We start from the raw sequence: 18,670 nt of genomic DNA on the forward strand, positions 1-18,670 counted from the left end.
TTGCCGGTCCCCGGTCCGGTACGGGGGCAACACTGAGGGTTGCGATCCGTTGCCGGACACGGAAAAAGACAAAAAAAAAAAAAAAGAAAGAAAAGTTGGGGATGAAGGAAAGTAAGGTCAAGAAGAGGAATGATTTAGCAGAGTCCTGGCCTATTGTTTCCTATGTGTTAGTCTAATCTCCCTTTCTTTGATGGTAGGGATTGTTATTTACTACTTTTGTATTTTTCACAATAGATACCATACCTGACAATTACTCCTTAAGCTTTACTAGCTAAAGTAGCTTAATTTCATCCTTTCTGAAAAAGTGTAAGTCATTGCTAAGAAGTTAACCACAACTCTGCCTTGTATGCACTGGGATATTAGAAATGGATTTTTATGCTGTTTGGTTAAGTTCAGTAATTTTCCAAAAGAACAAATAGCCTGGGCTAGGTGGGCAGGTTCCCCTAACCAAGCCAGTAAATCTTATAAGATTCAGCATCATCCCTCATATCTGACAGAGTTGTTTGCCTCTTAACAGCTATGGACTCCAGCTCCCTAGGCTCAGGAATAACCCATGCCCCATCCTCTAGCTGTAAAAGACCCGACAGTGTAAAGCCAAAGACTGGAATTAGTGACACACTTGAGAAAAACCTAGAACTAAAAGAGCAACAATCACTCATCACTGGAGTCTTCTACCAGTGAGTACTGAGAAGTACTGAGAAGTATGGCTTCTTCAGCAAGGGCTGTTACAGAGAGCTGAGGGCCGAAATAGTAGGTAGCATACTACAGAGCAGATGAGTATCAGTGGCACTCAGGCAGAGCAGGAAGGCAATTCAGCCGACTGTCATCTGTCCATACTTAGTCCCATGAGGCAGGTCCTTTCTTTCTCACAGTTGCATCCCTGCCTCTTCTCTTGGAAGTGGAGATTGAACACTAGCGACCCTCAGGCCACAGAGGCCCCACTAATGGGTCCTGCACCCACGTGATACCTTTGTTCTTCATCTTTTGAAAAAATGGAATTAGCTATCAACATTTTATTTATTTTTATTTTTTAAAAAGATGACCAGTAACGGGCCGGCCCGGTGGCGCACTGCTACTGTGCGCCGCTTGGGAGCACAGCGGCGCTCCCGCCGAGGGTTCGGATCCCACATACAGACCGGTTCCCGCTCACTGGCTGAGCGAGGTGCGGGCGCAGCACCGAGGGTTGCGATCCTGTTGCCGGTCCTGGTCCGGTACGGGCGCGACACTGAGGGTTGCAATCCGTTGCCGGACATGAAAAAAGACAAAAAAAAAAAAAAAGATGACCAGTAACGGGCCGGCCCGGTGGCGCACTGCTACTGTGCGCCGCTTGGGAGCACAGCGGCGCTCCCGCCGAGGGTTCGGATCCCACATACAGACCGGTTCCCGCTCACTGGCTGAGCGAGGTGCGGGCGCAGCACCGAGGGTTGCGATCCTGTTGCCGGTCCTGGTCCGGTACGGGCGCGACACTGAGGGTTGCAATCCGTTGCCGGACATGAAAAAAGACAAAAAAAAAAAAAAAAAAGATGACCAGTAACGAGATCTTAACCCTTGACTTGGGGTTGTCAGCACCAGGCTCTCCCAAGTGAGCCATGGGCCGGCCCTTATCTGTCAACATTTTAAAGTGAGAATAATTCATAGAAAGAACCCAGATTTCCTGTTTCTCTTGAAAAATCAAGGCCCCCATTCCCATAGGGACATAATGGGATGGAGCAAAGATGTACGTGGATCCCAGCTTCTCCACAGTCTCCACACCTCCACCCCACTCCCACCATCTCCCTGCTGTCCAATAGTCCCAATTGTTTGACTCAATCATGTCACTGCCTGGCCCAGCGCGGACCTGGTTATCTCCTCCTGCTCTAAAGTTTAGTAGTAGATTGTTCATCCCCTCACTTTGAGGTTAAGGCTGGCTAAAGAGGCCTGAATATAAGCAGCAGACATCTGGATTCTCTACAATGAGGCTCAAGCAGCACCTTAAACAACATATCAAACAGATATCTGGACAAAGAGGAGGGGCCCCTCTCCACTGCGGGAGTGAAGTACCTCCTGATAATCAGGAAAACCTCCTGCCCCAACAGCACAGAGCAGAGAATCAGTTCTGCCTAGTGACTGTGTATCAAGCACTAGGCTAGGTGTTTTTATCTACATTATTCATTCCCCTTTTTATAGGAAACGAGGAAACTGAATCACACAGCTAGGAAAAGTTTTCTGGACCTAAAGCCCACAATTTACTGGAAAGAATTTAATGCTTAGGGGTCATCCTAAACTTCCATGCTAGATGCTGACAGCCACAAAAATGACAGATAAGATATGGACTTTGCCTTGGAGGCACTTTGTAATAACTAAACTGTTAGGTTTTTTAAAAAAAATTATGTTTCAATTCTTGTTGCTAAAAAGTTTCCTAAAATATTGATTTTGTTCCTTTATAAGTATAATCTAATCAAAAGAATTTGTTCTTTAATGATTTGTGATGTGGCAAAGCCTCAGGGTCATTTGGAACAAGATGATATGTACACACACAAATACGTATGTATATAATTAACATATATAATACACATTTACATAGAGCTCTCAAGCTTTTTAAACCTCTTTAACAGCCTGTCTCTCATCTGAGCCTACAAGAGGTCTAAAATGGTGCTACTTCTCCTATTTTATAGATGAGGAAATTGACACCAAGACTAATGTTGCAGATGACAGAATCAGGACTGTCAAAACCCTGGCCTTTTTTTTTTTTTTAAAAAGATGACCGGTAAGGGGATCTTAACCCTTGACTTGGTGTTGTCAGCACCACGCTCACCCAGTGAGCTAACCGGCCATCACTATATGGGATCTGAACCCGTGGCCTTGCTGTTATCAGCACCACACTCTCCCAAGTGAGCCACGGGCCGGCCCTAAAACCCTGGCCTTCTGATTTTTGGTTCTGTATTCTTCCTGTGACTGGGTTCTAGTTCATCAAAGTCTTTACTGTATCTTGAAAATGGCTCTTGGTCAAAAAAACCATTTCTTTGCCTAGAAAGAAAGAGGTATGCTTTTCAAAGGGATCTGAAATATTGAGGGTACAAGTTAATTCACTGCTAATGTGCTTTAAAAGAGATTCACCAATTTCATTTGACAGTGAAAGCACATGCCACGTCTCATTCCTCATGTTAAGCATAATTATAAATTTAACCCATTTTTGTATCGGCAGTTCCAACCCACTGCAGCAGGATTTTGATGGAAGCAAAGGGGACCGTAATGGATTTCCCTTGTGTAGCTATCTGTCTAAAGACCAGTATCAGAGATTTATAGCCAGTAAAAAGTTCAAAACTGTTCAAGGAAACTGTTTAATTCTACCTCAGACAAAGGGTCACATTAAAAATGGTCTCACTGCAAATGGATACAAGATAAAAGAAGTCTTGGGACTACGTCTCCAAAGGACTGTGAAAAACTTTAAAGAAACACAAGAACTTGCTGAAATCTAAAGCCTTGCACTTAAAGATTAAAAGAGCTTTCAGATGCTTTAGAAAAGGGGGCATTTAGTATGTTATCAGCAATAGATTACAATAAACCAGAGCCACAGCAATAGGTATCTGGCTTGAAATATGGCCTGCTATTAAAATAACTGTAGCCTCACTGTTCTTTAAATCTTATAAAGTTATTTGGGTACTACTGAGATCCTGCCCTTCTGGGAGGTAGTACTAAGAGATGAAATTTCAGTTCAAGAAGGGTTTGGTCATATCTAATAGCCCACACAAAAAATGACTCTATACCTGTCCTTGATAAGACATAGTACCTGCTGATTAAGGGAGCAACCAATGTCAAGATTCTAAGTCTCTGGGCAGATAATTATAACATATTGCTTAGGATGCAGCAGGAAAAGGAATACCTATTTCATCCTTATTAAAACACCTCAGTCTTCCTTCCCTCAGTCCTGTGACTCCCACTTCTTAAGCAGAGTAGACTGCTATGCATCTACCCCGGGGTTTCTACCCCAGGGTTTCTCCACGTTGGCACTACTGACATTTGGAGTCAGATAATTCTTTGTTGTAGGGGACTTTCCTATACATTGTAGGATGTCTAGCAGCATTCTTGACCTCTACTTACTAGATGCCAGTAGCAACCTCTCACTCCCCTTGTGACAACCAACAATGTCAGACATTGACAAATGTCCCCCCGGGAGGGGGGGCAAAATTGCCCCTAGTTTAGAACCACCATTCTAGCCAAATTGTACCACACAATTTTGTGCAGAATTGTGTTCCATCCAGTCTTGCTCCCTGAGTGCCTCATGGGCTCCCCACTCTGTACATTCCCCCAGGGCTGGGCTGATGTCAATCTTACAAACGTACCTACCTAACAAAAAAGCTTTCAGAAAGTATTGAACATGGTGACTGCCAAGTCAAGTAACCACAGGAGCTAGTCATCCCCAACACTCCCCGTGCCTTTCAAGCTATACACAGTACAAGTGTAAGCAGCAGCATGAAGTGATCCTCCAAGAGTTAAGCCAAGGCTGTGGGGATGTGATCTTCTCATGACCAGTGAGAGACTGACCTATGACTCTGGCTATGACAGGTTTACAGTAACCCAGCACAATCCGAGCCTTACCCATAAATCTGGAAACTCACACAGAGACGGAGGAATGACTGCACATTCAATCTTTGCTGGAAGCCTGCCCCAGTCTATCCCAGGCCTTCCCATCCCACTCCAGAGCCACACCCAGAGGGGTGGGAGGTCACAGGTATTTACAGCACTGCCTGCCTGGGGGGTAACCAGGGATTTCTAAACCCTTGATAAAAACCACAGAAGAAGTAGGGCACGTAATAACTTCGTATAGCATACATTATACGAAGTTATACGATCCCTAAGTTATGATGATTGAATTTATGATTTTTCAATTTTATGATGGTGCAAAAGTGGTAAATATTCAGTAGAAATTGTACTTCGAATTTTGAATTTTGATCTTTTCCCAGGCTAGTGATATTCAGTCTGATATTTTCTTGCGATGCTGGGCCTGGGCAGGGAGCCGCAGCTCCCAGCTCCCACTCAGCCGGGTGATTATAAAGGTAAACAACCGATACTTGATATCTTCCTGAAGAACACTATGCCTGCTAAACTATCAACAAGTATTGACGCCCCAGTGATGCTACCAGCTATTCACAAGTCTCATCAGAAGAGAGAAATCAATGACCCTGTTGCTGTAGCATCCCCATTATCCAGCAATTAATTTTAGTTCATGTTTCAAGCATTCTTCAGGTCCAGTATGCTTCATCTGTGTACATTAATAGTATAACTATTCTGTTTTTCACTTTCAGTACAGTATTCAATAAATTACATGAGATATTCAACCCTTTATTATAAAATAGGCTTTGTGTTAGATGACTTTTCCCAACTGTAGGCTAATGTAAGTGTCCTGAGTATGTTTAAGTTAGGCCTGAATAAGCTAAAATGTTCAGTAGGCTAGTGTATTCAATGCATTTTTGACTTACAATACTTTCAACTTACAATGGGTTTATCAGGACGAAGCTCCATCCCTCCAGTCCACTGCTTTCTCTTTGCTTTAATAAGAGATGTGATGAAAAACAAGCCACGTTCCTCTAAAAAAGCAGTCTTCTTTCAACAGAGACGGCTGGGGGTTCAAACATTAACCTGAAAGGGCTTTGGCAAGAACCACCTTTCATACCTTTAGGTGACGTCCAGTCCACTGCTTTCTCTTTGCTTTAATAAGAGATGTGATGAAAAACAAGCCACGTTCCTCTAAAAAAGCAGTCTTCTTTCAACAGAGACGGTTGGGGTTCAAACATTAACCTGAAAGGGCTTTGGCAAGAACCACCTTTCATACCTTTAGGTGACAGTAGGGAACTGAGGTTTGTTCTGTGGAGCTGTCACTAACAAGATTTTTACAAATCAGTTCAGATAAGGATTCTGTTTGGTAGGACAAGCAAGCGTCACCTGCTACAACCTTTGGTAGGACAAGCAAGCGTCACCTGGGTGTTAGCTGTATTATGTAGATAACTAGTTCCCTTGCAAGCAGGATCCTGCTTAATTTGTCCTGAACCTGCTAAAGAGAGGTTAAGCCCAGGAGGGTAGCAGCTGCTGGGGGTCAACACTGAATCAGTCCTCTGCAGAGCACAGAGCAGACAGGAAGAGGGAGGTCTGCAGCAGACTTTGGGTGAGGGTACCAAACCAGAGTAACATGCAGGAGCCGGACGACACCTAGGAGACCTGCACTCCAGTCCTACCACTGGCACATATTAGCTGTGATCTGGAACAGATAGCTTCTCCTTGAGTTTTGGTTTCCTTATAGTAAAAAGAAGACCTCTTCTCACAGATTGCTGTTGTAGTGAAATAATAATAAACACCCCAAGTAAATGCTGGCTAACATTCAGCAGTTTAGGGGTTAAACTGCAAGTTGGCAAATTCCTTCTTCCCCTCCCCAGTCATGGCTCCCACCCTGAAGCTTTAGGTTGGCTGTAGTCATAGCCTTTACAGCGCTCTCTGTGTGAAACTCTAAGACTACTTTCTATGCCCAGGGAGTAAGTACCCTTCAACATTCTAGTTGCCTTCTCACATGCAGCATCAGGCCAGGTACCAGCTCACTCATACAAACAAGCCCTTGGGCCAGGAGTTGCCCCTTGTGCCTCTGTGCCTCTTTCCATGACAAATTCTAACAATGGCAAGGGACCCTGAGAAGGTCCCACACCTTCCCCAATTTTGTTGGAGACTACTTATTTACATTGTCAGGGATCATCCCACTTCATCAGTATGGGTAATTTAGGGGACAACAGGCCCCTCCCACAGAGACAGGCAACATTCCAAGGAACAAGATGTAAATTACTGTCTTGACGGAGCTAGCCTGCATTCCATTGAGTAGAATTTACCAACTGGTCCTTCCACACACCTAACACCTACAGTACAACTGATACTACCCGACTGTGGAAAGAGCCACCTGCAGAAGGGTCATTTCTGTACATCTCTGAACTCCTGCAGCATTCTGTTCCTCTCTAATGTCATTCACCACTACCTGCTGAATGTTCCAATTACCTGTGCACTTATTCTACTTCCCCTACCTAGCTGTAAACCTCTTGAGAGCAGGGATAGAGTTTATACCTCTTTGTTTTTACAACATGCTTTATATAGAAAAGGTTCACAATACTTTTCAGATATAGAATGCTGAGCACAAGAATCCTCCAGCATTACCAAATCAATGTCTTCTGAATCAGGAGGAAATAAAATTCACTCAAATCAGCTGACAAAGAACATTCTGTTACAATCTTGTTCTCTGAAAATCAGTAATCCATCTGTTAGGAATATGTGATGGATTTTCTCTTAACCAGAAAACCTATTTTCTGATCATATTACATAATAAAGGGATGGCATGTCTAATTCTGTGCTATATCTAAAATTTGGTATTTGGTGCCATACCCAAAAAGTTTAGCAGGTGACTATCTTCTGAATTTTAGCTCCTCTAAGCACAAAAAGACTGTTATTTAGTCAACACCATAGTTCACAGTGAGCTGTCTTAACTGTCCCTTGCATGAAAGAACTAATACATCCTATGGCTTAGCTGCCCTTTACAGATACTGAAATCATGCCATGCTCATTATTAAACTAAAAGGCTCTTATGTTTTCCTCCTTTGCTATATCCATAAAGGACACCAATACCTGGTGAGTTAAGGTCTTTGCCTTGCCTCAGGCAAATTCAATACAAAGACTCATAGATGAATGACAGTTTCCCTTCTCATCCCCAGGAGAAAACAAAAACAACACTCCCAACCTGATCTGTTTGGAATGCTCCTCCCCCAACTCACATGTCTGGTAAACTCCTACTCATCCTTCAAGACTCAGATCAGATATCACTTTCTCAGGAAAGCCTGCCATGTTTACCCCTCCTCCAGACTGATTTAGATACTTCCCCACCCTCTGCTATCCTAGTCCTTGGGCATTCAATCCTCTGTTATAGTCTCACACACTGTCTTATAATTATTCCCATGCTATTAAACCCTGGAGGCCAGAGTCTCAAAATGTAGCCAGAAATAACCTGGGTCAGAAACACCTGGGAAACTTAATAGAAACACATATTCCTCAGCCCTGACCTCAGACTATAGACTCTACATTTTAATAAGCCCCACTTCCTGGTGACTTTTATGATTTTGAGAACTACTATTAGATTATAAGCTCCTTGGAAGTAAGGATTGTATATCTTTGTACCCTTTGTGCCGGGCCACATTCATTAAGTGGTCAAAATCACCATGCAGTGGCCTTACTCAGTAGATGCTGTATGCATGAGCTTCTTCCACAGAGTGAAATGCATGCAACGGGCATACAAAGAGGCAAGCAGTGTCTTATTCCCTACCTGGACAGGCTAGAAATAAATATGCCCCAACTAGAACAATGCATGAACCTACTCCACTCTCAGAGACATTGGGCAATGCAGTCTAGGTAGTGAGAAAAATTCAGGATTTGGGAAAGAACCAGGTTTAAAAAAAAAAAAAAAAAACATAAACAAGAACTTCAATTACCATTTCTCTAGCTAACTGAGCAACTCTGGACAAGTGGCTTAACTTCTGTAAGCCTCAACATACACTTCTGTAAAAAAGAGTAACACTACCACCTAAGACACAGGGTTGTTATATGGATTAAGGGGAAAAAAGCAAATGAAAGTACATACTTGTTATGTATGATAAAGACTAACAATATAAATATTTTCGTGTCATTTTTTAAAAAACAGAGTTCTCACCAAGCAATCTTTAGAAGGCTGGCTTTTTCACTGCTCCAATAAAGGACACAGTTACACTGTCAGAAGCAGAAATTCTAGAAATATACAAAATTATGTAACCAAAAATATTCCAAATTTGTACAGGCAAGGATTGAATCACAGAAGCCTAGGGTGGGAAGAGCCTTCAAAAGGTCCTCTAGTTCAGTGTTCTACCAGGAAACTGTTCAGAAATAAGAGCTAAAGATTCACCTACTGTTAATCCTCTAAGATTTTTCCCATGACAACCATTCCAACCCTTCACTTTCCATGCAGGTTTTGATTATGCTACCCACCACTTCGTTCCCTCACTTCATTGAGTGGAGGTTATTAGACATAGGCTCCTGCCTTCTTGCCACCTCAGTACATAAAATTAATAGTATTTGGGTACAGTAAGAGATGGCCTCCCAACTCTAAGTCAATGCACAATGGTAGTCCTTGAATTCCAGATGCAAGAGCTCACCCTCAGGGCTGTGGGCTCCTGCCCACCACACCCTCGACCTCTGAAAGGCATCGGTCCTCTAGCTTCTAGTTTCCTGTACCCCTGCAGTCTTGCAACCTTTAGGAAGGAGTAGATAAAAATAATAGTTAAGTGTTTACTAAATGCTTACTCGCTGCCAGCCAAGGTGCTAATGTTACATGTACATTATTTTGTGAAATCCTCTTCAAGTAGGTATTCTGCATTTCAAAGATGTGGTTCAGAACAGTTGGAGCCTGCCCAAGACCCTGAGGGAGCCAGGATATGAACACAGATATTTCTGGCTCCCCAACCCTGCTCTTTCCACTTTATCAGGCAGTTTCCCCCTTCCCCCCACCTGCTGACATAGCATTTCCAACCCTGCTTAAAATCTTCTAGGGGCTCAGTCTGCCCATAGGTTAAAAGGACAGCCTTTCTGGGGCCGGCCTGTGGCTCACTCGGTACAGTGCGGTGCTGGTAACACCAAGGCCATGGGTTCGGATCCCATAAAGGGATGGCCGGTTAGCTCACTGGTTGAGCGTGGTGCTGACAACACCAAGTCAAGGGTTGAGATCCCCTTACCGGTCATCTTTTTAAAAAAAAAAAAAGGACAGCCTTTCTTGGAGGATCAAGGGGGGTGCTCAAAATGGGGCCACCACTCTGCCTATCAGCTGCATCAAAAGAACAGTCTGAAGATTAACAAGGGCAATAATGGAATGCTTGGGAATTCTCAGAGAAGTTTACTTTTAAAAGAACTTTAGGGAATGCAAGGGAGATTTGCTCACCTAGCACTTTTCTCAGGGAGAAAGAAAACCAGCAGTCTCTAGCAGCTCCACTCTAAGGCTTCTGGTCTGAGCTCATCTGGGCTTTTTCTCACCCAGGAACAGGCAGCAGAGGGTGTGTGTGTCCGTGCCCACCCCCTCTTCCAGCCCTGCAGCGGCTGGTTACAGTTACACATTCCAATACAGACATGCCTCTCAGACCAAAGAGGGGGTGGGGGTGTCCAACTCTCAGAAGCCCTGGAACAAATAGTTGGCAACAGCTGTGTTCTCAGCAGACAGCAGTTGGTTACTTGCTACTGTTTTCTCATTCCACACTAGGTTACCAGCTCTCAGTGCACCAAAGGGTGGCTTGCAAAGCAATCAAATCTCTGCCACAGGGGTCTGTTTGCCTTGAAAAATCAGTCAGTAAGGCCCAAATGGGGTCAATTCCACACCCCATCCCCCTGAGATGTCTGGGACATCCCTCAACCACGCAGCCCAGACCACATGCTTGAAAGGAAGAAAACCTTTGGGAACCCTTCCCTTTAAAACGACAGAACCTCCAACCCCACCCCAAAACCCCTTTAGAACCAGAGGACTATGAAGAAATCTCTGCTAACTAGCCAAATAAAAATGGAAAAGGAATAAAAGGGGTTTTGAGCAAGAATCCACTCTGCCTCTCCCCCTCCCAGCCTCTTCAACTGTTTCCTCCACAAAGCTTTGGAAACAGTTTTATGACATCTAATGGACTATGAGAACTGGACAGAGAAACCTCAGGGATGTAGAGGGTTAAGAGTAAGGTGGTTCTGAAAGTAAGGGGCCACTGACAAACAAAAAGGAAGACTGGAAACTTCTGTGTGGGAGCTTGCCTGTTATAATTGAGAGACATTTTCTAAAATATTCCCTCCACCCAAAGCAGTAGTACAATAAACAAGCTCCCACCCTTCTTCCCTTCCCACACCCGATCCACATAGAACCAATTCAATTACCTGTCTAAGACCCAAAAGGAAAGGCATCCTGTAAGAGCATCGTCCACAATAACGTATGGAACAAAGGGCTCTTAAAAGTTAAGGTCTCAGAACAAATCCACATAGAACCAATTCAATTACCTGTCTAAGACCCAAAAGGAAAGGCATCCTGCAAGAGCATCGTCCACAATAACGTATGGAACAAAGGGCTCTTAAAAGTTAAGGTCTCAGAACAAGCATTGCCCTGGTAGGCCTGTGTGCTCCGCGGTCCCAGTTAACCAGCCTTCCTTAGCAGAGAAGAGAAAGTAAACAGAGTTCTGGGACCGAGCAGGCACACTCCCTCCAGCTCCTCTACTCCCCCCTGCCTGGCTCTGACCCACCCCCACCTTCTCGTGACATATCTCAGACGCAGCAAAGCCGGAGATGTCTGCCAAGGGGGAAATGACATCAGTTCAGGCACAGCAGAAAAAACTTCAGACAGCTGCGCTGAAATACTGAGGAGGATGTACTACAAACCCACGATGCCCAGCCCTGGACCCACCTAGAGCCAGAGCCTGCCAAGGGAGGATGATGGGGGCTGCCGTACACTGTCATTTGCTCCCCTCCGCTCTGAACAGGCTCGGGGGTACATAAATCAAGCCTCTAAAGCTGAAAAGAACTACAAGTCTCTGAATAAGGGCTGGCTCTGTAACTCCCAAGGTATTGTTTCTCCTCCTTGGGAAAGAAATCAAGCCCAGTGATTGTCAGTTTCACAGAAACTTTCCACCCCCACCCCTGCCAGAGTCTGTGCTCAATAGATAATAGCTAGTGAAGCCTGGCTGTCCCAACTTTCTCTAGAGAATGAGGAAATTTGCAGAGAGGGCTTGGAGAGGCACCTTTTCCCCAGCACCTTGGATGCTGACCTCTTGAGCCCTCGCGTCTACAGGATTGTTTATATTTCACAAACAAACTGTGCATGTACAGGTGCCAACATCTTTCCTCACTAGCCTTACAAAAGGTACAACAAGTCCCACCGCAGCCTCCAAGTTGCCAGAAAAGCAGATCATCTATATTTAAACCAACTCTTGTTTCCAAAAAGTTCACCACCTTAGGTTTGCTGTGCTTTCTTCACTAAGTTCAATTTATGGAGAAAAGAGTTCTCTAACAGCAAGCTTTGCACAAGAAGCAAAGGTCCTGAGGTTGGCGTCCTGATCTGACTTTTCCTAGCCAGTAGTGTAAGCCAACTCTCCTCTGGCCACCCTCCCTGAAACAGCAGGTCACATCAGCTCTCCCCAGGCCTGAATCCTCTACCAAAGACAACACTAGCAAAGGACAAAAGGTCCATGTTTGGATTTGGATTTGCGGAAATGACTCTTGAGGAGAATGATCTTCAGAGGACCTTTACAAATCCAAAGTTACTTTCTTATAACTTCCTCGTTGCAAATTAACGATATTTTCTATGACTCAAAGCAGGTACATTTCATCTTTCTTTTTATTTTCTGCAACAATTTTCTTTCAGTGATATTTATCGAGGCCTCCATGGCAAGGGCACCGTGCAGGGCATGACCCATGTAAATCAGAAATGATTCTTGCAAATTAGTATCTATAACCCCCACCTAGGACAATAAATTAGCAGTACATAACACTTACAGCACAGTGAGGTGCCAAAAGTACTTTTCGATCATTAGAATACAGCCAGACACACAATGTGCTTGTTGCAGGTTCCACTGGCAGTCAAGGTCACACTGACTTTCCTGGCAAGGAAATGAATGTGCCAAGCCGGCTGAGCCGTTTCCTGGAGGCTCAAAGAAAGAATGGAGAGCAGCCTCATTGCTGTGGAGAAGAGAAAGCAGATGGGTAGCTGCTGCAGGGGTCCGGGGACTGCGGAGCCATTCTTTAGCAAATATGTATTCTCAAGACAGTCAGACAGACAGTCGATACCATGCCTTACTACTACCCTCACAAACAGGCCAAACTGCTGGATGTCAAGGCACAGCCACCCAGGGAAGAGTGATGAGGCTGCTTTCAATTCCCTCCTTTTATTTCCTTCAGCTCCCTGGCAACCACCGAGAACCACAAAACATGTGCAGCATTATTAACTCTGGCCATCAAACTGGAGGAAAGAGTATCCTCAGCCCCTCATGGGCAACTCTGGTCTACATCAACCTAACAAGACAGACTGGCACCTGCAGTTCTCGGGAAAGAGTACCATAGTGTAAGTGTACCCACTCATTCATTCCACACCCACTGAATGCCTACATTCAATGCCAGGCATTGTTCTAAGGTGCTGAGGATACCACCATGACCAAAATTCTACCAAAACTTTACTCTGATAGGCTATGGAAGTGTTCCACATTTCTAAATAATATTCATCAGTGATTACCTTGGAAGAAGTGGAATTACAACAAAACTACTAGAAGTTTAAAAAAATCTGGGCCGGCCCAGTGGCACACTGGATAGTGCGCCACATGGGAGCATGGCGGCGCTCCCGCCAAGGGTTCGGATCCCATGTGGAGACCGGTTCCCGCTCACTGGCTGAGCGCGGTGTGGGCGCAACACCGAGGGTTGCGATCCCATTGCCGGTCAGTAAAAAAGACAAAAAAAGAAAAAAAAATTGTAAACAAGTCAATCTAAATGATCAAAATTGCATCATAGACTTCCCGATTTCCTTCTAATGAATCACCTTTTATGGATGCTACTCAAGACTATGTTTCTAATCAGCATTTGTCTCTTTTTATCAATTCTTACAAGATTATAATTCCTGTGTGCAAGGCAACATTAAATCCAAAGCATTACACCTAGCATAATATCACATGTTCTAAAAAGGTGATTGCTGACAACAGCTTCTTTCTCACTAATCTCCCTCTCCTTCCCCACAGCACCTTCCCCACAGCACCTTATGGCCTAACCTTCGTTGAGCACTGAGATCTAGGGGGCTGAGGAGAGAAAGAGGTTGAATTGGCAAATTCAGGCACTCCCAGGAAGGTGAGTTCACTTTCTGCCATGCCCTACAAATATTACCACAGTCTAGTGATGAAGTAGTCAGCTTTGGGATTTAAGAAGTAAGATGATCATCAGCAATTACTGCTAGCCTGAAAAAATGGATTATTTTACATACGTGATCCAGGCTTATACACGATGGGCCGAAGGTAGGGTAAATCCTTTTTCAAATAATTTTAATCATCTGCCTGCCAATGCAGAATTGAATTCAATGCTGAATTTGCCAACTTAAAAAAAAAGAACACAGAAAATTAAGCAGGATTGTATTGTCAAAATGTTGTAGGTTAACAATTGTTTACGGCCCCAAGCAGTGTCTGAGACATCCTTTCACAGAACTAGCCCCTCCTCCCCAGTTCAGAGAACCCCCAAAGATAGCACTGCTGAAAATATTACCCTTTGGATTCTGATTAACTTATTATTTAAAAAGACATACTGCAACCATATATATGTTCACGGCTAGTGGAATTCATTCTTTTACCGTAGTAAACTTGTTTAAGAATCTTTTGGCAACATTTCTCTAGGTAGTCTATACATTTATAGTCTTCAAATTCTGGGATGGGGCCGGCCCGTGGCTCACTTGGGATAACACCAAGGCCACAGGTTTGGATCCCTACATAGGGATGGCCTGTTAACTCACTTGGGAGAGCGTGGTGCTGACAACACCAAGCCAAGGGTTAAGATTCCCTTACCAGTCATCTCTTTTAAAAACAAATAAATAAATAGATTCTGGAATGGGAGCAAGGATAGACAGTCATTTGTTCAGCCCAGACCATGAGCCAGACTCTGCTAGTAACTCCACCTAACCAACATCTCATTTAATGCCACACAACCCTACAATGTAGGTATTATCCCTATTGTTCAGTTGCAGAAACCAAGGCACATGGAGTTTATGTAATATGCCCAAGGTCACACAGCTAGCAGTGAGAGAGCGTGGATTTGAATGAAGTCTCTGGATCCAAAGGCTCTTTCCTATATGATAATACAGTAGTTGGAAGACCATAAGTTACCAATAGGAAAAAAACAAATAGCAAAAACCAGAACTGAGGGTCAGACATACAGGTCCCTGTCAGTGCTGCAGAACCCTGTTGATAAGACTGCCATCTACACTGGATCTGACAGTGGTGTTCTGAAAGGTGAAGTCTGGGCCCTTGGGTCCCACAACTCTCACTCTGACCCACTTTGGAGAGCAGAGTTCTATGAGGCAAATGACTGGGAAAGCCCTAAAGTCCTCATCTGTTTGCAACACACAACAGATCCCTACACAAGGCTCTTGGGTAGCCTGGTGCACTGCTGCCACGTCCACGTCAGGCTGAGGCTGAAGGACACTAGGGCTGAGGGCTGGGGGTGTCCTATTTCACAACCAAGGAATCTGAAGAAAGAAGGTTTTGTCAGAATAAGACGGCAACTAACAGGCTTCTAGGGTAGCAGATAATCTCCAGACTTAACGCCATGTTATGTCCAGGAGCTTTGAGTAGAGGCTGCGAGGCAGACACAGAACATCTAAGATGAGACCTTTCTTATCTTTCCTAGGTTTGGGCACAGACCCATGTAAACAACTTAGAGTTCTGACTCAAAAAAGAGAAGTGAATACTAACTCAAACCCCAAACCAACATGAGTGCCACACTAAAAGCTAAACTGAAACACCTTTATGTCATGAGTGTGAGGCTGGGCATCAATAAAAGGATCCTGAAGTAATTATTTGGGGGAATGCCATGGGATGAATTCCAAACTCAGAATAAAGATTTGAAGAACTGTGCCAACTAGAAATGCTAAGGATTGCTTGGCTGCCAAAACCCAAGAATACTAGCTTATCTATGTCCTGGGCTGGACAAAGGTAGGCATGTAGCAGACTTGCCGAGGCAAGAACACACACACCTCTCCTGGCTTCTGAGCAGGACAAGGAGTTCTACAAGTCACAGGGCTTATTTCTTCTACAAGGTATCCATACAAACTCATGACTGCTTTCCTACTATTGAGTCTTTCAGGGAAGATGGCTGGGCAAACAGTCCTTAACTGCAGTATGTAATCACTCACTAAACATCAAATGATATATTTCAAAATGAGAAGATTCTAACAGATGTTGATATCTCATGTTTGAGAGATGAAAAACTTGAGCTTCAGTGAAGTTATGTAACTCATTCAAGCAGTGAGCTGGGCCTGTGTGGCTCCAAAGTGGCTTGAAACACATGGAGATAGTATTTTGATATTTATTATAACTATCACTTACCCCTCATATGTGACCTGATATTCACAGTCACCATCTAGCCACCTAGCATGTACTGTGGGAATGACAAAGATGTACTACTGGACCAATCAATCTCATCCTGGAGGATTTAGTTAGTTAGTTATCCAGTCGGGAGAAAAGACAAGCACCCACAGAAACAAACATGGGCACTCTATAATAAATGTGGGGGGAGGAATAGAGATAGTAACACAAGAAGATCTCAGAGAAGGGGTGCTGTTGAGGGATAGAATGGCCAAAGAAAGTTTGATCAAGAGATGGGTACTAAGGGCCGAGCCCGTGGCGCACTCGGGAGAGTGCAGCGCTGGGAGCGCAGCAGTGCTCCCGCTGCGGGTTTGGATCCTATATAGGGATGATCAGTGAGCGGAGCGGTGCGGCCGGTCTCAAAAAGGACAAAAAAAAAAAAAGAGATGGGTACTAAAAATATGCAGGGTTTCAGTGGGGAAGATGAGCACACTGAGCAGGGCCAAGCATGGGTAAATGCAAGACAGCAAGACAACAAAGACACATGGGGCATATGAGAAAGGCAGAGAAGATGAGGCAAAGATCAGTTGGAGGTAGAATGCAGAGGTCCTACACCTGTTCGTATTTACTGACTACCTTTGATCAGCACATCTTTTCTTTCTGGTCATCATGGTAGCACCACAAATATCACGTATAGGAATTTCTATTTTACTAAGTATCCTGGGCCCTCATTTTGTTTGTTTAATTATATTTACTACTAAAATATGACAAAATAGGACTGGCCGATTAGCTCAGTTGGTTAGAGACTGAGGTTGTAACACCAAGGTCAAGGGTTCGGATCCCTGTACTGGCCAGCCACCAATAAATAAATACATACATACATAAATAAAATATGGTAAATCTTGGAGTTGATTTTCTTCTGTTGCAGGGGTTGGGGAAGGTGAGGGAAGATACCCATGTCAATGGTATATATAGCCTTGGGCTTTTAAATAGAGAGAAAGGTCAAGGGTTCGGATCCCCTTACTGGCCAGCCACAGAAAATATATAGAGAGAAATAAAAGTAGCAAAGCTGAAACTGGTTTATAACAGCTTCCTAAGGTTTCTGCGTCATGCTTCTCTGCCCCCCTTTTGCTGCTGACAATCAATCTCTACACTCTTATTTATTACCTTCGTGGACAAGCATTCACTGCCATCTCCAGAGAGTCCAGGGGCCTCTGAAACCCACCACTGACAGTGGGCTATCACTGGTGGTGAATGGGCTCTCACTGGATCTGCAACTTCAGCTTCATCAAGTACAAAGCAGCCTTGTTTGTTTTCATACCAAAATGCTAGGTTTGTTTTTCCTACCCTGGAGACAGTTCAACCTCAACCAAACTGGCAAGTAGCCAAGAATTACATGAAAATCAGCAAGCTACAGCTCAGGGATGTACCCAGGCACATTTCATACCTCCTCATGAATTGTTCTCGAAACCAAAGACTGGAATAAGAACCAAAGGAGGGACAATAGGACACACCAACTACATGATACACACCCAAATGAAACCTGGATAGAGAACTTCATCAGGAAAATTAGGCTTCCACCTAACATTTCCACCAAATATGATTTCATCTTTCGGTTTTAACTTTGGGCAAGGTAAAGAGACACATGGTCCACTTTAAGAAGGAATGAGGGTGCAATGTGGCTGACCCAAGGACAGTACTAACAGCAAGGTCATTTTATTATGGGCATCTCAACTCTGAGTCCCTGTAAGCAGCTCTGGGTGCTCTGGGTACAAGGTCATCAGAGCTATCATTCTCATTGTCCAGAATGAGAATGTTTTCATCTTCATTGTGCTTTTATAGGAAAATCCACTTGCTTCTTGTACGTGGCTCAAAAACTGAGCAAAGACATTTCACACTTTATATTTATTCTCAGGCCCATCTCCTCTCCTAAAGTGTGAGCAACTTAGGGGCAAGATGAGTAACTTCCACCTCTGTGTCCCTCACAGCACCTAGCAATGCCTTGTACAATACAGGCCCTTGAGAAAAGATTGTCACATTTATGAAGAGATGAAGACAATGACTAAAGAGACGATTGTAAAAATGAAGCTAATATAGCTGAATCCCTAAACATTAGTGCTGGTGACATTTTCCTGGCCACAGAAACCTGACAAACAGCTAAGAAATCAGGAGGGCATTTGGGTATTACCAAGCTCATCAAGTTTAATGCAGAGACTCGGAAACCTTCTGTGTGTCTCATTATCTGTACATCTCTCATTTCTCAGCTGAGGAATTTAAAACAAACCATCTCAAAAGCAAAATTCCCTTCCTCAAGGTAGAGCTGGGACATGATCAAACTCCCTAGTAATAGTTTTTCAGTTATGGGAATGGGATGAGGCTACTCCTGGTTTTGTCTCCTTTTCACCAGATAACTCCATTAGCAACACCTGGAAGTTGCCTTTTTTACATAAAGGATTGTGAAACTTAATAAGGTCTAGCTGGGGGCCGGCCCGGTGGCGCACTGTGCTAGTGCGCCGCTTGGGAAGCGTGGCAGCGCTCCCGCCGAGGGTTCGGATCCCACATACAGACCGGTT

The 18,670-nt window shown here is 44.1% G+C and overlaps 1 protein-coding gene across 3 annotated transcripts in view; it reads right to left on the reverse strand.

The window, feature by feature from the left end:
• WBP1L (WW domain binding protein 1-like) overlaps positions 1–18,670 on the reverse strand; it is a 63,255-nt gene that overhangs the window by 28,413 nt on the left and 16,172 nt on the right. Inside the window, exons 1-2 of one of the 3 annotated variants that reach the window (XM_008579749.1) lie at positions 11,053–11,092; positions 9,189–9,284 (exon numbers count right to left, since the gene is read on the reverse strand). The exons of 1 other annotated variant lie outside the window; for it this stretch is intronic. In XM_008579749.1, the coding sequence (XP_008577971.1) occupies positions 9,189–9,284; positions 11,053–11,079 (123 nt within the window). In that variant the 5' untranslated portion in view covers positions 11,080–11,092. Of the gene's footprint in view, positions 1–9,188; positions 9,285–11,052; positions 11,204–18,670 lie in introns of those variants that run through there. One more of the 3 variants, XM_008579751.1, reaches the window with a different exon arrangement.

The sequence above is a fragment of the Galeopterus variegatus genome, unplaced genomic scaffold (assembly GCF_000696425.1).
Source record: "Galeopterus variegatus unplaced genomic scaffold, G_variegatus-3.0.2 Scaffold1953, whole genome shotgun sequence".
In the NCBI taxonomy this organism is placed as follows: domain Eukaryota; kingdom Metazoa; phylum Chordata; class Mammalia; order Dermoptera; family Cynocephalidae; genus Galeopterus; species Galeopterus variegatus.